The 21606-nt window shown below is 41.8% G+C and overlaps 1 protein-coding gene across 1 annotated transcript in view; it reads left to right on the top strand.

The window, feature by feature from the left end:
* Positions 1 to 21606, top strand: part of ROCK1 (Rho associated coiled-coil containing protein kinase 1) — a 398571-nt gene that overhangs the window by 210592 nt on the left and 166373 nt on the right. The window contains exons 13-15 of the mRNA XM_033933927.1: positions 12814 to 12862; positions 18854 to 18989; positions 20711 to 20802. Coding sequence (XP_033789818.1) covers positions 12814 to 12862; positions 18854 to 18989; positions 20711 to 20802 — 277 coding nt within the window. The remainder of the gene's footprint in view (positions 1 to 12813; positions 12863 to 18853; positions 18990 to 20710; positions 20803 to 21606) is intronic.

The following is a 21606-nucleotide window of genomic DNA, read 5'->3' on the forward strand; positions in this document are numbered from 1 at the left end:
CACCATATCAGAACTCGATATTAAAAGTAAACCTGATACCATAATGTAAACTTATACCTACTGTACTATTCATGTGGCAGTGACTGCAGTTACCGTTGCATTGATCATTGTTGTTCCTATATTGATTGTCTACCTTTACTGTTGCACCGATCACTATTGTTGCTGCACAGACTGATTGTATTTTGTTCCTTTCGGTGTGTTGGGGGGGTGGGGGCAAGAGTATCCATCTCCTGAGGTCTGGTGATTCTGCAGTGGGACCTCAGTTTGGTTTTGTGGGCTTTGTTTGGGCCACCTTTTTTGACCTGTTCTTGAAATTGGTCTTTCTCATGGTGATGTGTTCAGACCCGCTTGTATTGAGGTTCATTCTTGGTCATCTTGGAAGAGTTGGTATATGTTCATATGAAAATCCACCTTTTTGATGTAGCCTTCAGTTCATAATCCTATTCCCCACTGCCCAATGCTCACCACCCTAGCCAGCAGATTAACCATCCCCCCTGACTGTGTCCCCCACCTTGGCATTTTGTTTGTCTGTCTTGTCTATTTAGATCAGTGGTTTTCACTAATTTTTAAGTTAGGGCCACTTTGGATCCAAATGAGCTGAAGGAGAACTGCCAAATAACTTCCCATGCAAGGCTGTGACACTGCTGACCTGTATATGTCAATGACATCTGCCCCACAAGCCCCTATCCCCAAGGCTATCCAACTGTTTTAGACCAGTTTGTCACAACAAAGAATTACAGGAAGAAAACCAAGATGGGAAATCTCAGTATTTGCAACTCTGTATTTTGTCTTGCATACGCAGGTACTTAACTTCTATGCTCTCCTTGTCCTCAGGCATGATCTGTGATTTTGCAGGATGACATAACAATATGCTTGTATACCACAGCTACCTCTCAGTTCTGTGTGGTTTACAGAGTAAAGATACTGGACATTCACAGCGAATTACAATCCCTTAGTTAAAAAAATTTACCAAACAAATATGTTTTTAACAATTTTCTAAGTACCAGATAGATGTTGGAACTTTAATATAAAATTATCAAGATGTTTATCCCATATACCGATCTGATAAGATAGAATTCTGCCAAAGAATTGTTTGTAAACACATCCCTTGATAGATGGAAAGTCAAACATCCGCGAACCCCATGTAGGCGTTTTCTATTAACAAATTCAAAATGGTCAAGAAAATAACTAGGTAAAAGACCATGTAAAGACTTAAGACATATACAACCAAACTTAAACAATATTCCCACCTCAATTGGCAGCCAGTGCAATTTTTGGCAATAATTTACCCTCCAATTGTCAGAGTTCTGCAGCTGTGCCATCCTTTGCTAATTCTGTATTTGTATTGAGATACAGATGTCAGTCTTGCTTTTTACTGGACTCAATATACTCTGATTGATGTTTAGGAGGATTTCTGGTTGGTTTTCTCTACACAAGACAAATACCTCCTAATAGGCAACATATTAGAACATGTCTTAAGGAGTTTCATTTTAACTGTGCTGACAACCTAACTATCCCATTTGTATTATATGAATGTTTCTCCATGCTCCTTATTATGATTCATCATTTGTAGCCTACTGATGTTTATCATACTTCTGTTACATGATAGATCTGCTATGCTGTTTTAATGTGTATATTTCTGACACTGAAGCATTTTATGTCACATTGTATTTCTGACACTGAAGCATTTTATGGCACATTATATTATCCTTTCCATCTCTGAATTAAATAAAGTAAGTATAAAAGGCACCATAGCAACTACCAAGTTGCAAAAACATGGGACACACTACCTACAGAGATCCGCACTATCCCCACTTAATGCTGTGTTTCGCAAATCCTTAAAAGTATGGCTCTTCCAAAAATCCTGGTTCGGAACCAACTCGACGCAAATTTGAACTACATAACGGCTTGGGTGAATTTCTTCATAAAGACAGTTAAATCCCAGTTAATAAATATAAATAAATAAATTGCAAATAATGGTACTGCTTACATGCTGTATATTGTATGTTTATCCAAGGAGAAGCAGGCAGCATAGTCTCACATGTGGGTGAAGTCATCCATGGAGCCCTGATGCGGACAGCCTCTTAAGCAGACTTGCTTGTAAAACTTTTAGAAAGCTTGCGACTGCCGCACCGCGCGTGCGCAAGTGCTTTCCCGCCCGACGTAGGACATGCGTATCTTCAGCGTCTCCTCAGTTTTCCGCGGAGCTGAGAAGTCCTCATTTTGACGCTCTGTGCTAGACTTAGTTCTACTTGTGCCTTCTCTCACTTCAGCTTGTGTTTTTCCTTACAGGGTCACTGTGTTTATTGCACGTTTCATTTCTCTTTAAAAAAATAAAAAGTTTGGTTTGTTTTTTCCTTTTGTGTCATGGTGGAGCCTCATCCGCGGCCTCAGCTGGCGGGCTTTGACTTAGCCGCGGATGTTTTTCATTCTATGTCCCGGCCAGTCACAGGCTTCAGGAAGTGTAGCCACTGCCAGCGCATGATCTCACTCACTGACCCATACAACTGGTGTGTACAGTGTTTAGGACGTGACCATCGTCCAGAGTGCCCGCTGTGCTACGCTTCAAACTTGAGACCTTAAATGTCGTTAAGTTCAGGTAGAAAAAATATTTGGCGGCATTGATAAGCCTTTATCTAAGGCCCTGACCACGATTCCAACCTCGACCCCAAATCCATTCAAGTCTTCTACGGGGCTACCGCCTTTCACCTCGACCTTAATCAAACCTTCCTTATTTGGGAAGTCCTCGTCTTCGGGGAAATCAGCTAAATCTTCTCCTGAGGAGCAGTTATCCTCACTGACTCCCTCAGGTAAGATAGCTAAACCAACTCTTCTGGACGTGCCACCCTTAAGAACCGGTGGTTTTGAAGCTCCCCCACTATACAAGGAGTCGAGTCCTTAAGAGTGCCCCGAGATACCTCGTTGCAAGGAGATGAATCCTTTTTGGTATCTCAACTTCGTTCTCCGACTTCCAGCCCTACCTCTTCACATAAGGCGTTGCCCTTTTCGAGGCACAGGGTGAAGACGCCTCGACATTCATCTTCCAGACTGGATCTGACTCGATCACGAGACCGTGATTTGAGACATACTTCTCCATTGAGGCCCAGGTCTTCTTCTCAAGACAGGTCTCGCTTTCTCCAGGCATCAAGGCTCTTCGAGACCACGAACTCCTTCGTCGAGATCTGTTGTGGAACCTCGCCACTCTCGTTAGTCGAATTCTTCTCCTACGGGGTTCTCTTCACATTCCAGAAGTGGGTCATCTTTGCCTCTGGTCTCAGATATCAGATATCAATACTCCAGAGAGAACATGGTCCGATCCAAGATGGCCGCCGCTATCTGTCTGCTGTGAGGACACCGTCGATAGTCTCCTTTACCTCTGGGAAGAATGCCAAAAAGAAGGGGCAGAAGTGTTTTTGGAGCCTCCTGACGCTCGTTTGCCCCGTTGCCTGCTGTGGATGTCATCTTTCGGCGCCTTCTGAGCGAGCAGGATTTGTCGGGGAGTCACCCGCTGGGAGCCCCGGCAGAGAGTAGTGCCGCGGGGTCTACCCAAGGGCTCGATGTCATGCTGAGCCCCGACGTAAGGACGCCTCCTCTTCAGCCACTGCCGCTGGGAGCCAGCTCACCGCGAGAAGAGAGCACACCCAAAGAGGAAGTGTTCTCTCCTCGAGAGGCCAGTTTATTGAAGGGCTCGCTATAAGGAACAGCCCAGAGTGATTCTTCCCTCTGGAAAGAATCAGCGATTGGGACAACGTTGGCTAAAGAAGTCCAGGACCTCAGAGAGGTAAATCAATCGATTGAACAACCATTAATGGCACAAGTAACTTTTATTTCTCCTGCTAAGTCCCCTGAAGTCACTTTAAACTCTCTCTGGGACTTAGTCTCTAATTTAGGAAATTCCCTTAATCCGCAAATAAAAAATTTGGACCAAGAGATAAAAAACCAGAAAGAAGAAATTAACTCTTTAAAACAAGATATTGTATTGTTGAAGTCCGATATTCAAGAAGAAAATAAGGACCTTAAAATAATTAAAGGTAATCAAGATTTACTTGTCAAAAACAATTTAATTATGAAAAGAAAATTGGAAGTCCTTGAAAATAAGACTCGGGCTAATAACTTGCACTTAATTAATTTTCCAAAATTCTCATCAATTTCTTCACAAGAAATGATAAAGCGTTACTTTCTGAAGATTCTAACAATACCTGAGAATTCTCTACCACCTCTTACAAGGGTATATTATTTACCTACAAGGAATCAGGATTCTCAAAAGAAAGAAGATGAAGGAAAATCTCAGGAAGTTCCCTTGGATGTTTCTACCTTATTAGAACAATCAGACAGAGAAGTGGCTACTCCAGCCACTCTCTTACTGACTGTAGCTGTGGCTCCAGATAGAGACTGGATCCTTAAACTTTTCTTTAAAAATAGGTCTAAGGACTTCCTGGGTGTCCATATTCAGATATTTCCCAATGTCTCGAGGGAGACTCAGAAGAGAAGAAGGGAATTTCTAATGTTGAAACCAGGTGTGACTCAGATAGGAGCTTTTTTCTTTCTTAGATTTCCATGTAAATGTGTCATTAGATACCGTTCCTTTAAATATGTGTTTGTAGAACCTGCTCATTTGATTGCTTTCTTTTCTCTGAAGCGTCTTGAGTTTGGAATACCATCTGTACCCATGTGATAATTAGCTCTGCTTCAGCAACAGATTAAGTGAATTTCTTGTAAAGTTATTCTTTAAACTTAACTACTCCTTTCGTTAATCTTGGATCCACTAGTGTGTGATTAAGATGAGATGTGTTTTTTCTTTATATTTTGAATCACTTTCAGGATTGAAAGTAAACTTAAATATTATGTTTTCTTGATTACACTTTCTGTACAAGATGAGAAATGCTTGATAATAATGTAAAAATATTATATAAAAAAAAAAAATCAATACTCCAGAGAGGCTTCACCTTCGTTCTCTGCTATGAGAGGTACCTCGAGGGGTTCTCAATTACCTTCTCATCAACGAGGTCATACCTCTTCAGACCTGGTATCCTTTACCAAGTTTCTATGTAAAATGTGTAAGGATCTTAACATATCTTTAGAATCTGACTCAGAATACTCTAAGGAGTATCTGGAAGAACTGGGTATGCCTCATCCTCCTAGGGAGTCTCTCAAATTACCCATAAATGGCATTCTTTCAAAAGCAATCTTGAGACACCATATTCCGTTCTGCTGTGCCAGCAAAGTTGGAATCTCGATATAGGATAGTCTACTGTAAGGGATTTGAGAAGTCTCAATTAGAGAATGACACGGTGACAAAATTCATCACTGTTCCCGTCCCCACGAATAACCGCGGGAAACCATCTTCATGTCATTCTTTAAGGAGAGAGGAAAGAATTAGAGTATAATTGGGCACAACCACTGATCCGCAAGCTTTGCTTTGAAGAATGCTGGTGTAGAAGGACCGAGGTTGAAATAGACACTAGAAAATGACATGGGATTATTTCCCGCGGTTATCCGCGGGGACGGGAACGGTGATGAATTTTGGCACCGTGTCATTCTCTAGTCTCAATTATCCCATCAGTCTCTTCTTGTGGAATCTTCTTTAAAAAGAACCAATCCTGCCAAGGTTTATGCCACCGCCCACCTGGAAGAGAGGGCAGGACTATGGACAAGTTTGGTTGTCGGCTGTATCAAAATTCAATCATGACAACCCAAGTTTTGAACTACAACTTTGTCTTCACATCTTATCTCAAGCATTTGGTCAATGCCATGCCTGATTTTTTTCAAATATCTTCCCCAACATCAACTTTCAGAATTTCAACAACTACACAGCACTCTGGGTCAACTTTGCATGCAATTCAATCTGATATGATGCATTTGAATTGTCCTCTAGGGTCACTGCCTTTTCAGTGACCATGCGTCGCCTTGCCTGGCTTCGCACCATGGACATGGACCCGAATCTGCAAGATCGACTGGCTAACATCCCAAGCCAGGGTGAGTTGTTTGATGACTCTATTGAGGCAACTACCAAGCGCTTATCTGAGCATGAGAAGTCCTTTATTTCCATCATTAGACCAAAGCCAAAGCCTTCCACTGCCAAAGGTTATAGGCCTGTTCCATCCTACCAGCGGCGTTTTCCTCAGAAGACAGCTCCTTATTCAAGGTCGTCTCCTAAGAAATAACAACAGCAGCAAAAACCTCAGATTCCTGCTGCACCCAAGGCCTCTCAGTCTTTATTACCATCTCACACAGAGCATCACCTCTATCATTCTGCCTCTATCCTCTCCTCTTCCCATAGGGGGCCGTCTCCATCTTTATTACCACCGATGGGAGCTCATTACATTCAACCTCTGGGTCCTATCTATCATCAGAGAAGGTTACTCTCTTGATTTCATCCAGATTCCCCCAGATCTTCCCCCAAGAGAGTATCATTCCAATCCATCCCAGACCACTCTTCTTCTTCAGGAAGCTTAAGTTCTGCTTCGTCTTCGTGCCATCGAGGAAGTTCCCCTGGAACAGCAGAGCAGGGGTTTTTCTCCCGTTATTTCCTAGTTCCGAAGAAAACGGGCGATCTGCAACCTATTTTGGATCTCAGAGCACTCAACAAATTTCTTGTCAGAGAAAAATTTCGTAGAGCTTTAAACTAGGTAAGTTGGGGGAGGGTACTCGCTCACATACTGGTGTGGTAAGTAACCATCCTGGTGGGGTAACTTGCCACTCCATTTCTGAGTCTGAGGTAAGTACACACATGGCAAACAGTACTGTAGGAACCATACTAACTCAGGCGGGAAAATCGCCACGGAGACCTAGCAAACATAAAGTATGGAGGGCTATGTACGTTAATGCCCACAGTTTAGGCAATAAAATTCTGGAATTGGAAACGGAAATGAGGAACACCGACCTAGATGTGGTAGCAATATCTGAGACCTGGTTCACGGATTCCCATGGGTGGGATATGGCTATACTGGGATACAACTTACTTCGTCGAGATAGAGAGGGCAAAACAGGAGGAGGGGTAGCACTATACACTAAAGAGGACATCAAAGTTACCAGGTTCGCAGACGTCAAGTACACCGGGGAATCCCTTTGGGTGAACCTGGCCAGGGGGAATGACAAATGCCTGTATATAGACTTCCAAGACAACAGGAAAACATAGATATAGAACTAATTGAAGACATAGAGACCATCGCTCTGCGTGGAGACACGGTGTTGTTAGGAGACTTCAATATGCCTGATGCAGATTGGAACAAACTTTCCGCTACGACCAGCGGCGGCAGAAAGCTACTAACCTCCATAAAGGGAGCACAACTCAAACAGATGGTATTGGAGCCCACTAGTGATCAGGTGATACTGGATCTGGTACTCACCAACAGAGAAAGTGTCACAGAGGTTTCGGTAGGCGATACATTGGCCTCCAGTGACCACAACATGGTGTGGTTTCACCTCAGGAAAGGATTCACTAGATCTAACACATCCACAAAGGTCCTCAACTTTAAGGGCACTAACTTCAAAAGCATGGGTGATTTCGTCTATCAGGCGCTGCAAAACCAGGTAGATAATGTAGAGGTAATGTGGTCAGCTCTGAAATATACCCTACATGAAGCAATCAACCTCTATATAAAAACAATAAGTAAAAGGCGGAGGAACAATAAACCTCAGTGGTTCTCTGCGGAGATCTCGGACTTCGTAAAAAAGAAGAAAAGAGCATTTATCTCCTGCAAACAAACAGGAAAATGAGAGACTAAAAAAGACTATCTGGCCAAGTCTAGAGCTGTCAAAACAGCAGTCAGAGAGGCCAAACTCCGGATGGAAGAGAATCTAGCAAAGAACATTAAAAAGGGGGATAAATCCTTATTCAGGTATATTAGTGACAGAAAAAGGAGCACAGATGGGATAGTGCGCCTTAGGAAACCAGACGGGAATTATATAGAAACGGAATCCGATAAAGCCGAACTACTAAATGAATACTTCTGCTCAGTCTTTACCTGCGAGGCGCCAGGATCTGGTCCGCAGCTGCAGACAAGGGAAAGCTCGGAAGACCCATTTCGAGATTTTGAGTTTACGTCCAGCAGTGTCTACTATGAACTTTCAAAGCTCAAAGTGTAAAAAGCCATGGGACCAGACAAACTACATCCCAGGGTGCTTAGGGAGTTGAGAGATGTCCTGGCGGAACCGTTATCCGCGCTCTTCAATCTTTCCCTAAGTACAGGAAGAGTCCCATTGGACTGGAAAACAGCTAACGTCATTCCCCTCCACAAAAAGGGATAATAATAATAATAACTTTATTTTTTTATACCGCCATAATCTTGTGACTTCTAGGTGGTTCACAATGAAGAATAACTGTACAATCAGAGAATTACAGTAAATAAATAGATAAAAGGTCACTGAGCGGTCAGTGATTACAGGTGCAAGGTGGTTAGAAGCAAAACTAGACAGGTTGCAGTATAAGAATTAACTATTATGCATATTACATTGAAAATGGTCGGACACCAGCGAGTATCTGGATAACAGTTGTGGAGAGGAAAATTTTTATTTTTTTTTTTAAACAAAGAATGTAGGATACCTGGTATGAAGAAGAAATTCTGGGTAAGATGCAGGACAGAGGCTGCAAATTACAGACCAGTGAGTCTCACATTGATAGTGAGTAAAATTATGGAAACACTAATCAAACACAACTTAGATAAGATCCTGAATGATGAGAATCTACGAGATTTTCATCAACATGGATTTACAAAGGGAAGGTCCTGCCAATCCAATCTGATCAGATTCTTTGACTGGGTAACGAAAAAGCTAGATATGGGGGAGTCCCTGGACGTCGTGTACTTGGATTTTAGTAAGGCTTTTGATAGTGTCCCACACCGCAGACTATTGAGCAAGATGAGTTTGATGGGATTAGGAGAAATATTAACTGCATGGGTAAAAGACTGGCCCAGAGGTAGTCTTCAGAGGTTGGTGGTGAACGGTACTCTCTCTGAAACGTCGTAAGTGATCAGTGGAGTGCCGCAGGGCTCGGTCTTGGGTCCGATCCTATTTAATATCTTCGTAAGGGACCTGGCTCAGGGGCTTCGATGTAAAATTACATTATTCGCCGATGACGCCAAACTATGCAACATAGTAGGCAAAAACACAGTGCCCGACTGTATGACGCAGGGCCTACTCTTACTGGAACATTGGTCCTCAACTTGGCAACTAAGTTTTAATGCCAAAAAGTGTAGGGTCATGCACCTTGGCAGCAGAAATCCATGCAGAATTTACACCCTAAATGATGAGACCTTAGCAAGAATTGCAGCAGAACGAGACTTGGGAGTGATCATTAGTGAAGACATGAAGCTTGCCAATCAAGTGGAGAAAGCTTCATCCAAGGCTAGACAATCCGAAGAAGTTTTGTCAGCCGGAAGCCCGAAGTTATAATGCTGTTGTACAGATCCATGGTGAGACTTCATCTGAAATATTGTGTACAATTCTGGAGACCACATTATCAAAAGGATGTGCTGAGAATTGAGTCGGTTCAGCGAATGGCCACCAGGATGGTCTCAGGACTCAAAGATCTCCCGTATGAGGAACGGCTGGGTAAGTTGTAGCTATACTCACTCGTTCAAATATGTCACGGGCTGTATTGAGGTAGAAGAGGATATTTTTTTTCTTAAAGGACCTATGGCAATGAGAGGACATCCTTTGAAACTTAGGGATGGGAGATTTCATAGTGACACCAGGAAGTATTTCTTCACTGAAAGGGTTTTTGATCATTGGAATGGTCTTCCACTGCAGGTAATTGAGGCCAGCAGCATGATGGATTTTAAGAGAAAATGGGATAAGCATGTGGGATCACTTCAAGGAAGAAATTAGGGGGTGGGTCATTAGAGTGGGCAGACTTGTTGGGCCGTGGCCTTTTCTGTCGTCATCTTCTATCTTCTATGTTTCTATGCTGTCTCTGGCATCCTTGTATCCCCTTCTAGATCAGAACGGTTATGCTCTCTGGATTTCAAAGAGGCTTATACTCACATTCTCATTCATCCAGCCTCTCGCAAGTTCCTCAGATTTCAGGTGGGAAATGATCATTTTCAGTACAGAGTGCTACCCTTTGGCCTGGCATCATCTCCCAGAGTCTTCACCAAGTGCCTAGAGGTGGTAGCAGCAGCTCTGCAAAACCAGGTTTTCCCGTACCTGGACGATTGGCTCATCAAAGATTCAACTTCTCAGGGGGTTTATTGTAGCGACCCAACGGACTACTTGGTTCCTCCAAAGCTTGTGGTTCAAAATCAACTTCCCAAAATCCCAACTACAGCCCTCTCAGATTCTACAGTTCATCGGAGCGGTATAGGATACTGTGCAACTCAGAGCATTCCTTCCTCAACAATGTCAGAATGCTCTCATTCAACTTTATCACAAAGTGTCATCCCTTACTTCACTTTCAGCGAGACACATGATGGTTCTCCTAGGTCACATGGCCTCTACAGTTCACGTGACTCCTTTTGCCAGACTTCACATACGAATTCCTCAGTGGACCCTGGCATCTCAATAGGTGCAGGTTTTCGACTCACTCTCTCAGCACATTACAGTGACTCCTTCGTTGAGACAGTCTCTCTACTGGTGGATGCTCTCTTCCAATCTCTCCAGAGGTTTACTGTTTCAAATGCCCCCTCATCAGAAGGTCCTCGCGACAGATTCCTTGACCTACGCTTGGGGGTCTCATCTCGATGGTCTCCGTACTCAAGGTCATTGGTCCAGCACAAATCATCAGGGTCACATAAATCTGTTGGAACTCACAGCGATCTTCAATGCTCTCAAAGCTTTTCAGCATCTTCTCCATGATCAAGTAGTCCTCATTTGGACAATCAAGTTGCCATGTACTACATCAACAAGCAGGCTCTTTGCCAGGAAGTTCAAAAGATGTGGAATTGGGCAATCCTTTACCTTTCTAAAAGCGGTTTATATTCAAGAAAAGAAAAACTGTCTGGCGTACAAATTGAGTCGTCTTCTGCAACCTCACGAATGGACACTCAATTCCTCGCCTCTCCATCACAATTTTTCTCAATGGGGGACTCCTCAAATAGAGTGTCCCTTTGTGTCTCCCCACAACAACAAACTGCCTCAGTTCTGATCCAGGATATACTCTCCTCATCGCCTTGAGGCAGATGTTTTTCTTCTGGAATGGACAATCAGTTTCTGTATGCTTTTCCTCCATTTCCTCTCATTCTCAAGACACTTGTCAAATTCAAACACAAACATGCCACCATGATTCTGATAGCTCCTTGGTGGCCCAGACAACCTTGGTTCTCCCTTCTACTTCAACTCAGCAGCAGGGAGCCGCTACTTCTACCAGTTTTTCTCTCTCTGCTTACACAGAGACAGGGGTCTCTGCTTCATCCCAACCTGCAGTCTCTACACCTGACAGTTTGGTACCGCTTAACCTAACTTCCACTTTACAGTTTTCTCAATCTATCAATGACATTGTAGAGGCTTCTAGGAATCCTACCACTCGGCAGTGTTACAACCAGAAATGGACTAGGTTTTCTGCTTGGTTCACCATTCATCACAAGGAGCCTCAATCTACCTCCTTTTCTTCCGTTTTGGATTACCTCTTGCATTTATCTCACTCAGGTCTCAAATCCACATCCATTCAAGTCCATCTGCTTTTCATCAGCCTATTGAAGGGAAACCTTTTTCTGCTCATCCTGTGGTTTTCAGATTTATTAGAGGTCTTTTCAATATCAAGCCACCTCTCAAACCGCCTCCAGTGGTTTGGGATCTCAATGTTGTTCTTGCTTAATTGATGAAACCTCCTTTTGAACCAATGGCTTCGGCTCATCTGAAATATCTCACTTGGAAAGTGGTTTTTCCTCATTGCTCTCACGTCTGTGACCCACCTTTCACAGTATTCCATCATGACAAAGTGGTCCTCCTAAATTCTTGCCTAAATTGGTTTCAGAATTTCATCTCAACCAATCCATTGTACTTCCAGTGTTTTTTTCCCAGAGCCTCATTCTCATCCTGGAGAAACAGCTCTTCATACTCTGGACTGTAAGCATGCTTTGGCTTTCTTCTTGCAACGCACTAAGCCACACAGATCTGCTCCTCAACTTTTTGTCTCCTTTAATCCAAACAAGTTGGGACATCCAGTTTCTAAGCGCACCATCTCCAACTGGATGGCTGCTTGCATCTCTTTCTGTTATGCTCAGGCTGGACTGCATCTACAGGGTCGAGCCACAGCCCATAAAGTCAGAGCCATGGCAGCATCAGTAGCTTTTCTTAGATCTACTCCTATTGAGGAAATTTGCAAAGCTGCCACTTGGTCCTCGGTTCATACTTTCACCTCTCATTATTGTCTTGATTTTTTTCCAGACGGAATGGCCATTTCGGTCAGGCAGTTTTACAAAATTTATTCTCCTATATTGCCAACACTCCCACCATCCCATTCTGGTTAGCTTGGAGGTCACCCACATGTGAGAATATGCTGCTTGCTTGTCCTGGGATAAAGCACAGGTGTTATCCAGGGACAGCAGGCAGATATTCTCACAACCCACCCACCTCTCCTGGTTGGCTTCTTAGCTAGCTATCTGAACTGAGGAGACGCTGAAGAGACGCGCACCCTACGTCGGGTGGGAGAGCACTCGTGCATGTACGGTGCAGCAGTCACTAACTTTTTAAAAGTTTTACAAGCAAGTCTCCTGCAAGGCTGTCTGCATTGGGGCTCCGTGGATGACGTCACCCACATGTGAGAATATCTGCTTGCTGTCCCTGGATAACACCTGTTACGGTAAGTAACTGTGCTATATGGTCAATCTCCAAGATGCCAATCATATACAATTCTTCTTCATTTTATTTTTATAGGACATCCAATATAAAACTAGACAAGATTATGAAGGAACTGGATGAAGAGGTAGTATATGTAGTTTGTCTTTATTCATATGTTGTCAAAATATTTTAACAGATTATAGGTTCATGTACTAGTTCAGTGCTCATAATATTCCTTCCAGCATACACAGTTACTGTACTGACTTTAAATACTTCTTTATTTTTATAGTAGAATGTCCTCTTATAAGAGAAGATCAAAGAAACTTTTAACTGGCAATCATTTATTCTTATATACTTATGAAAACTTTCAAGGAAAATTCAGCTGGTATGTCAACCAGCTTATAAGCGTAAGTCTTCAAAAATATGTATTTAATGAAAACATACACATGGCCAAATTATGGTGGCAAATAATTGGTGCCAAATCAGAACAGCACGTAGTATGATTCTTTAAAAGGCATCCGTTAGATATAGAATTGTGCTTAGCGGCTGTATGCTTATTAACATTTAGGTACACCCATTTAGGCCAAAGAAAACTAGACCTTAAATTGCACCTAAATTGTGCACAGATTGAGCGCATTCTATAACAGTGTGCATGACTTATAGGAATTCACACAGTCTGCCCATGCTTCTCCCCTAACCACACTCCCTTTTGAGATTCGCGCATTAGAAGTGACGTGCACCATTTTATAGAATGTGCATACCAAGTTGTGCACATAACTTCTAATTAGCGCTATTTAGCATCAATTAGGTGTTAATTCCCAATTATTGGTGCTGATTGGCTTGTTAAACAAGTTGTGCCCCAGATTGGCTGTGCGTACCAATTTGCACATGTAACTTAGTATGCCATATGTAGAATTTGAACCCCAGTGTCTTGGTTTCTCCTTAAATTTTCAAAATTTATCATAGTTAAAGGGGAATGATAGTAAATATCAAATTTGGCTACCAGATGTCAAACTTAATTTCATTTGCATCTTTCCCACTATATTGTAGGGTACAGTGCCACTGGCTGGTCCGTCCTAAGTGGCGTGGAACGGGTAAACATGGATTGTTTACTCTTTCATAAAATTGCATACTAATACATTTTTTAAAAATTAGGATAAAATTTGTTTTCACTCAATGCATACTTAAGCTCTGAAATCCATTGCCAGAGGATGTGGTAAAATTAGTTAATATAATTGTGTTTAGACAAGGTTTGTACAAATTTTTGGAGGTATGTCCATAAACTATTTTTAATATTAAGGTAGGAATTTGAAATTTCAGTGCCAGGGGTGGTGCTTGAATATGGTCACAGGATGTGGTTTAAGGAAGACTGAACACAATCCACCCCACTCATATGACATTTTATAGTTTTCTTCTGTTAGGGAGAGGAAGTGACCTACTTGATTAAAGGAATGGGTGAGAAACAGGAATCTAAACAACAAAATCCAAATAGCATCAAAAGGTTCCACAAATGAAATGAAGTAGCAAAACAACAAAAAGATTGTGGAACAAATATAAGATGCACCAGTTTTTATGTTATTTTGGATGCTTATTAAACTACAAACTGGTATATCCAATATTTTGTTCCACAGTCATTTTGTTGAGAAACAGGAATGCCAGGTTTTTATACAATCCTTCTCTATTCCTGGACAAGTGAGTAGTCCCATCTCGTGGGATCTGTTGTAGGAAGCTTCATTTACATATTTTTGGCCCTCCCTTCTTACCTCAGGACTGCCCTTTGATGTCCAATTGTCTTCCTACAAGTGAGACAGAAGGAGCTAGTGTTTTCTACTTGTGTTTGGTTTTTTTCTCTAACTTCAGTATTTTCGTAGCTTCACATGTTCATGCTACAGAGGTTCCCTGGGGGGCCAGCTCAGTCTGTAGAAGATCGTAGACTTTACTTCAGCTGACGCCATTATTGAATGCAGCCTATGAAGAAGGTTGGCGTTCTAGAAGCTGGTGATCTGTGAACGGCATAGGAAACGATGTGAACCTGACTTAAATGGAGCAATGAAAATGTTTTGCCTGTTGGATGAAGTTTTCATTTGTTGGAACTTGGTCATATTTTTCCTGATCTCCTGAGGAAGCCAAGGGTGAAACGAGCCCCATTGGATCGGTGATAAGAAGTTCCTCGCTCCTTTTGATATTTGTTTTGATACCATAAAATTTTAAAGATTGCTTATACCATAAAATCTTAGAGTGCTATAAACTGTTACAGGGAGGTTGACCACTGATTATTACAATACCCACAGAGTAGTTCAGCTCTGGCTGCTCTATAATGAATTGGGTAAACATCTGAGGTCTTTCCACACTGCTATTTATGTTTGTTAACATCTACATGTTTCTACAGCCAACATATTTCATGTAGAAGAAACATAATATTTTACAATATATTCTTTTTGTGATATTTTATTTTGGCTCCACATTTTGTACATTGTCTTTGCTGACCTTAGTTCGTGGAGTAGTCTGTCTATAGGGGTTCAAGGAAGATTTAGATAGATTCCTAAAGGATAAGGGGATTGAAGGGTACAGATAGAAGTAGAGGTAGGTTATAGGATTAGTCAGGGACCACTTCACAGGTCATAAGCCTGATGGGCTGCCGCGGGAGCGGACTGCTGGGCGCAATGGACCTCTGGTCTGACCCAGTGGAGGCAACTTCTTATGTTATATTTTGTTGAACTAACAAGAAACAAGGCTCATCCCCCAACTACTATTTTAACCAGAGGCCTAATATATGAGGCAGTCTTCAGGGCCAACTACGATACTAACTTTGCTGAATATCTCTCAGAAGACTTTTGTACCTTCTAGGAGTCCTTCAGCGATAACACCCTAAATCGCAATGCACCAAAATGACTCAAAGCCAAACGTCTGAGGAAATCAGATAAGTGGTTTGACAAAGCAAATACCGAAGCGACAAGTTAGATGCCTGAAACGTGCCTGGATCAAGGCTAAAGGAGAAGACACCAAACTGAAGTGGCAGAAACAACGAGAATACAAATTCAAACTGAAAGAGAAATGCAAAAACCATATAAACCAGCACGGTCTCAATTCAAAAGAGCTATTCAAGCCAATCAGTAACTTGACAGACGTCATCCTTCTAACAAGCCCTACCTACGACTCCACTCCCACCACGGATGCCCTCGCTCACTACTTTCACTCAAAAATACAAATCGCAAGAGTCTCTCTCAGTGTAAATAAATACACCAAACGCACAATCATACAAGGAGTCACACACTCCAAGCCAACATGAACTGGAGCTCATTCACTACATGAACTCGGTTTAACTTTCTATTTTAAAAATATGCTGGAAGCCTCGCAAGCAGACTTGCTTGTAGAAACTAGAAGTTTTGAGTCGACCGCACCACGCATGCATGAGTGCCTTCCCACCCAGCATAGAGCGCGTCTCCGCAGTTCTCAGTTTTCCACGGAGCCGAGAAGTCCGTCTTTGACTTTCTGCGTTTAACTTTTTCATTTTGTGCCTTCTCTACACCGCGGTTTGTGTTGTTTTTCTTCACGAATCGCTGTTCTTTCTTTATTTTATTTCTAGTTTAAAAAAAAAAAAATTTTTATTTCTTCCGTTCGGCTGCCGGGGTAGGCCGCTCGACCACAGCCCAGGGGCTTTGATCTTGCAGTGGCTGTTTTTTCTTCTATGTCCCGGCCAGCGACAGGCTTCAAGAAGTGTAGCCAGTGTCAACATGTGATTTCTCTCACGGACCCTCACACCAGGTGCCTCAAGTGCCTTGGGCAACAACATCATCCGAAGTCGTGCGAATGCTGTGCTACTCTTCAACCTTGAGCTCTTAAGTTCAAACAATTTTTATTGATGCAAACAACATCAAATACAACATAAGAGCACCTCATTGTGCATAATACATCAACAATGCATCAAATAAAATAAAATAAGAAGCATATATACCCTCCACCTCATTTTATTACCTGTGACAACTCTGAAAAATAAGAAATTACTTTTCAGAGTCTGACTTTGCCCAACTTCTCTATGCCTTAGTACTCTCGCACATGGATTTTCCTCAATGCGCTATTCAAAGGTCTCATGGTGAAAAAGGTATGATGTCTCTAGCGTGTTCAAAATGCAGCGATCAGGCTTCTAAAAAACCTGTGTCCCAGGCTCTAGCGTCGGCTCACTGGCTGCCTGTAGCCAAAAGTTGTGTCTTCAAGGGCCTGATGTTAGCATTCAAATCCTTGCATGACATGGCGCCAGCTATGTGATGGCTAAGCTTCCTCCATTGTGGCCGAACTGGTCCCTTAAAAAACACCCCCTGGTCGTGCCCTTCAACTGCAAACCGCAAAGCAATGGTCTTATTCCCACTTCATACCAAGTCACTAGAATCAACTGCCCCTGCAGATAAGATCCCTTGAAAGACTCCTCAGCTTTAGAAAAGCAATAAAAACATACCTCTTTACCTAAACCCTTACCCTTGACCAATAGACTACAGAGAGATTATATTGGTACCAGAACCAATAATGTGTCACATAAGGATAACTTGTATCATGCACTGTAACTTTCTGTGTGTCAAATGAAGTATAACTTGTACTAGAAACCTTGCATTGTAAGGACAACCATAGCAAATTGTAACCAGCAAACTGTATTATCATTAGCCCCTAGCATGTATCATCATTAGCCCCTAGCATGTATCAAGTTAGGATAAAAACTTGTATCATAAACTTGTACAGAAATTATGTATGTTAAACCTGTAACTCGTTCTGAGCTGTTTGGAGACAATGGGCTAGAAAACTAAATAAATAAATACTTGAGATTCCATGTCCTCCAACAGCATTTCCAGTTTGTGATCTTGCCCTTCGGGCTGGCAACAGTGCCTTGGTCCTCTAACCAAGGTGATGGTAGTGGTGGCAGCCCACCTACGGATACTTGAGATCCAGGTCCAAGTCGGAATCTGAGGGGTATCTAGCGATGCGCCAGTTCATCCAGTTTCTTCAGAGACAAAGCTGGATGGTTAACATTTGGAATAGTCACCTTGTTCCGAAGCAAATCATGGAATATTCAGGGGTCCATTTCTCCAAGGGATGAACAAAGTGTTTCTTCCCAGGTTGCACCAGGAGAAGCTTTGACAGTTGATACGTGCCTTTCTGTTGGTATGAGGTTCTTTTCCTGGAAAGCTGTATTTGGTGTACATCAAACATGTCCTCTTTTCTGGTGTCCAAATAATTCAATTTTAAACTCATCTGTCCATAGAACACTATTCCAAAAATCCTGGTGTTTGTCTACGTTCTCTTTGGCAAACTTCAGTCTGGCCTTGATGTTTCTCTTAGAGAACAAAAGTTTCCTCCTTGTACATCTCCCATGCAAATTAAATTTGTGCAGTCTGTTTTTGATTGTAGAGGCATGCACTTTCACAACAGTAGCAAGAGCCTACTGTAGGTCCCGTCATGACATTTTAGGTTTTTTTGAAGACTTCTTTTAGCATCTTGCTGTCTGCTCTGAGGTTCAACTTGCTTGGACAACCAGACCTTGGCATGTTGGCAGTTGTTTGGAAAGTCCTCCACTTGTATATCATTTTCCGGACCGTGGAATGCTAATATCAAATTATTTTGAGATCTTTTAAAATCTCTTACCAGACTTATAAGCTGCTACATTCTTCTTTCTGAAGGCCTCAGACAGCTCTTTTGATCTCACCATGATGTTCACTCTCACCGCAGCAGTCGTGGGCACACCAGATTAAATGTCTGAGGTTTAAGTAGGGCAAACCTCCTTCAAAATACTGAGTAACAGTGTTCTAATCATGTTCACCTGATGTGATACACCTGTGTGTGGTTTGAGCCACTTTAAGTGGGAGGATATGTGGGGGTGTCCTAGTTTATTCCTCAGTTAGAATACATATTTTTGTGAATATCTTTTGTTTCATGAGTAAATCAAGGAAAAGTTTTGTTGTTTACCTGCAATTACACCACTATCTTTTCCAGAGGTAGATAAAAAAGATTTGACATTGATATGTGAACATTTCTTAAGAAAGAAATTAATATTTCATGGGGTGTCCTAATTTTATCACATGAATGAATAGTATTGGTATGACTAAATATTATGTCAAGAATAAAAGTAATTTTCATTTCCTAATTTCAGGGAAGTCAAAGAAAGAAACTAGAATCTGTTTTCTCTCAGATTGAGAAAGAAAACATGATGCTACAACATCGAATAAATGAATACCAAAGAAAGGCAGAGCAAGAGAATGAAAAGAGACGAAATGTAGAAAATGAAGGTAAGTCACTGAATTACTAAATTAAAATCTTCAGAAATTAAGAGAGTGAGTTCATTTTCTCAGGGATAGAGAGACGGATGTTGGTTGAGTCTCTTTTCCAAGCTGAAGAGCCCTAACCATTTTAGTCTTTCCTCATACAAAAGGAGTTCCATCCCCTTTACCATCTTGGTCGCTCTTCTTCACTATATCTTTCTTGAGATAAGAAGACCAGAATTGAACACAATACTCCAGATGAGGTCGCACCATGGAGCGATACAGGGGCATTATAACATTCTTAGTCTTGTTAACCATCCCTTTTTTAAATAATTCCTAGCATTCTATTTGCCTTTTGACGCCACCGCATATTGGGCGAAAGATTTCATCATATTGTCTACAATGACACCCATATCCTTTTTGTGGGCGCTAATCCCCAAGGTGGACCCAAGCTTCCGGTAACTGTGATTCAGGTTATTCTTCCCAACGTGCATCACTTTGCATTTGTCCACATTAAATTTCATCTGCCATTTGGACGCCCAGTCTTCCAATTTCCTAAGGTGCGCCTGCAATTTTTCACAATCCGCATGCATTTTAACAACTTTGAACAGTTTAGTGTCATCTGCAAATTTAATTACCTCACTCATCGTTCCAATTTCCAGATTATTTATAAATAAGTTAAATAGCACCGGTCCCAGTACAGACCCTTGTCAACACTCCACTGTTTGCTCTTCTCCATTGAGAAAAATGACCATTTAACCCTACCCTCTGTTTTCTCTCCGATAACCAATTCCTAATCCACAACTGAACTTTGCCACCTATCCCATGACACTTTAATTTTCTCAGGAGCCTCTCGTGAGGAACTTTATCAAAAGCTTTCTGAAAATCTAGATACACTATATCAACCGGCTCACCTTTATCCACATGTTTATTCACACATTCAAAGTAGTCAAGCAAATTTGTGAGGCAAGATCTCCCTTGGCTGAACCTATGCGGACTCCGTCTTATTAAATCATGTGTGTCTACGTGTTCCACAATTTTATTTTTTATAATCGTTTCTACCATTTTGCCCAGCACCGAAGTGAGGCTTACCGGTCTCTAATTTCCTTTATCTCCCCTGGAGCCCTTTCTAAAAATTGGCGTAACATTGGCCACCCTCCAATATTCAGGTACTACAGATGATTAATAAGGTAGACAATTTCTCCCACCTCCCCAAGGATTACTTAATAACATAAGCTTTGGAACTAAGAGATGCTAAGGAGACTGCAATGTGCAGGAAGTGTGGCAAATGCTCAGAACTCTAAAATGAAGTTTGGAGCTGTCTGTGGAAAACACTTGTTACAAATGAAAGTGGTTCTAATTAGGGATAGCTGAGAGGAAGTTTCAAGTTTATATTTCATTCCTTTTAAAATATAAATTATTTTGGATTATCTCATGGAGGGGGGGAGATGAACTGGGTGATTTTGCTCTTAAAAGAAAATTGTTATTTCTGACCTATTCTATTTTTGTGTTTGTAATAAACATACATTTTAAAAATATATAAATTATTTAAAACAACCTTCTGGCTGTTTCAGTTCAGATTGACAATTGTAAAATGAGTAGAGAGCAATGGAAGGGTAAGGTTAAACCAGCTTAGCTATTCCTAGAATTTCACTGTCAAAACTCTGAACCTGCTCAGTATTTGACTGAATTACTCAATTTTTGAAATATGTATTTCCACTTTTTAACCTTTCCCTTTCTGTCTGCAGTATCCACATTAAAAGATCAATTAGAAGACCAGAAGAAAATAAGCCAAAATTCACAGGTTTCAAATGAAAAGATATCACAGCTTCAAAAGCAAGTGAGTAATGCTTATAGAACACTTGTTTTAATCAATACCATTACTTCTTGTCCCTTACTCATCATTGCTACCATGGGTTTAGAAGGAGATTAGAATCTCTCAGAAAACTAAGGGTTGAGACTGGAAACTTCATTTACAGATGACTCGTATCCATTACTTTTTATTTTATGTTAAACTGAGATCTAAATAGATCATTGTTGCCATCCCTGGGTGCTTGAATTTTTTTTTATTCCAGCATCTATGTGACTTGCTAAAGCCTTGCCTTTAATACAACAGCAACCGTATACTGCGTGCCATAGCACACAGGGGGGAGGAGGCAGGAACTTTGTATTTGGCCTCCTCCGTGTTCTCAAGGGCTGGGGAGCCGACCTGGGTCTGTGACTTAAAAGAATAGATGTGACTTTTTGCCGGAATTTCTTCGGCTTCTCTGGAAAGTTTTTCTCGTTTGTTGTGGCCGTTGGGCGTGTCTGAGCCATCTTAGCCTACTATGTTGGTGGTGAAGCTTCCTGTTCAGGAACCCTCTTGTCCTGCCGTGAATAGTTGCCATTCAGATGTTCTGCCCATGCAGTCTCCTGACACTGCTTTTGGATCCGGCTGATACCATTGCCGGGTCTAGTTGCCTCGGTCGCCTGGAGAGTCTGAATTTGGGGGATGACTCTGCGGTATACAGACTTTTTCAGCATAGTTCTGTCTCTCTTCTCATTGCTGATGTTTTAAAAGAGCTCAAGCGGGATCCTCCTCCTTCCATAGGTCATGGATCATTCTAAGGTGTATCATGGATCATTCATAGATGTATCTTGCTAG

This window comes from Geotrypetes seraphini, chromosome 2, assembly GCF_902459505.1.
Source record: "Geotrypetes seraphini chromosome 2, aGeoSer1.1, whole genome shotgun sequence".
NCBI lineage: Eukaryota > Metazoa > Chordata > Amphibia > Gymnophiona > Dermophiidae > Geotrypetes > Geotrypetes seraphini.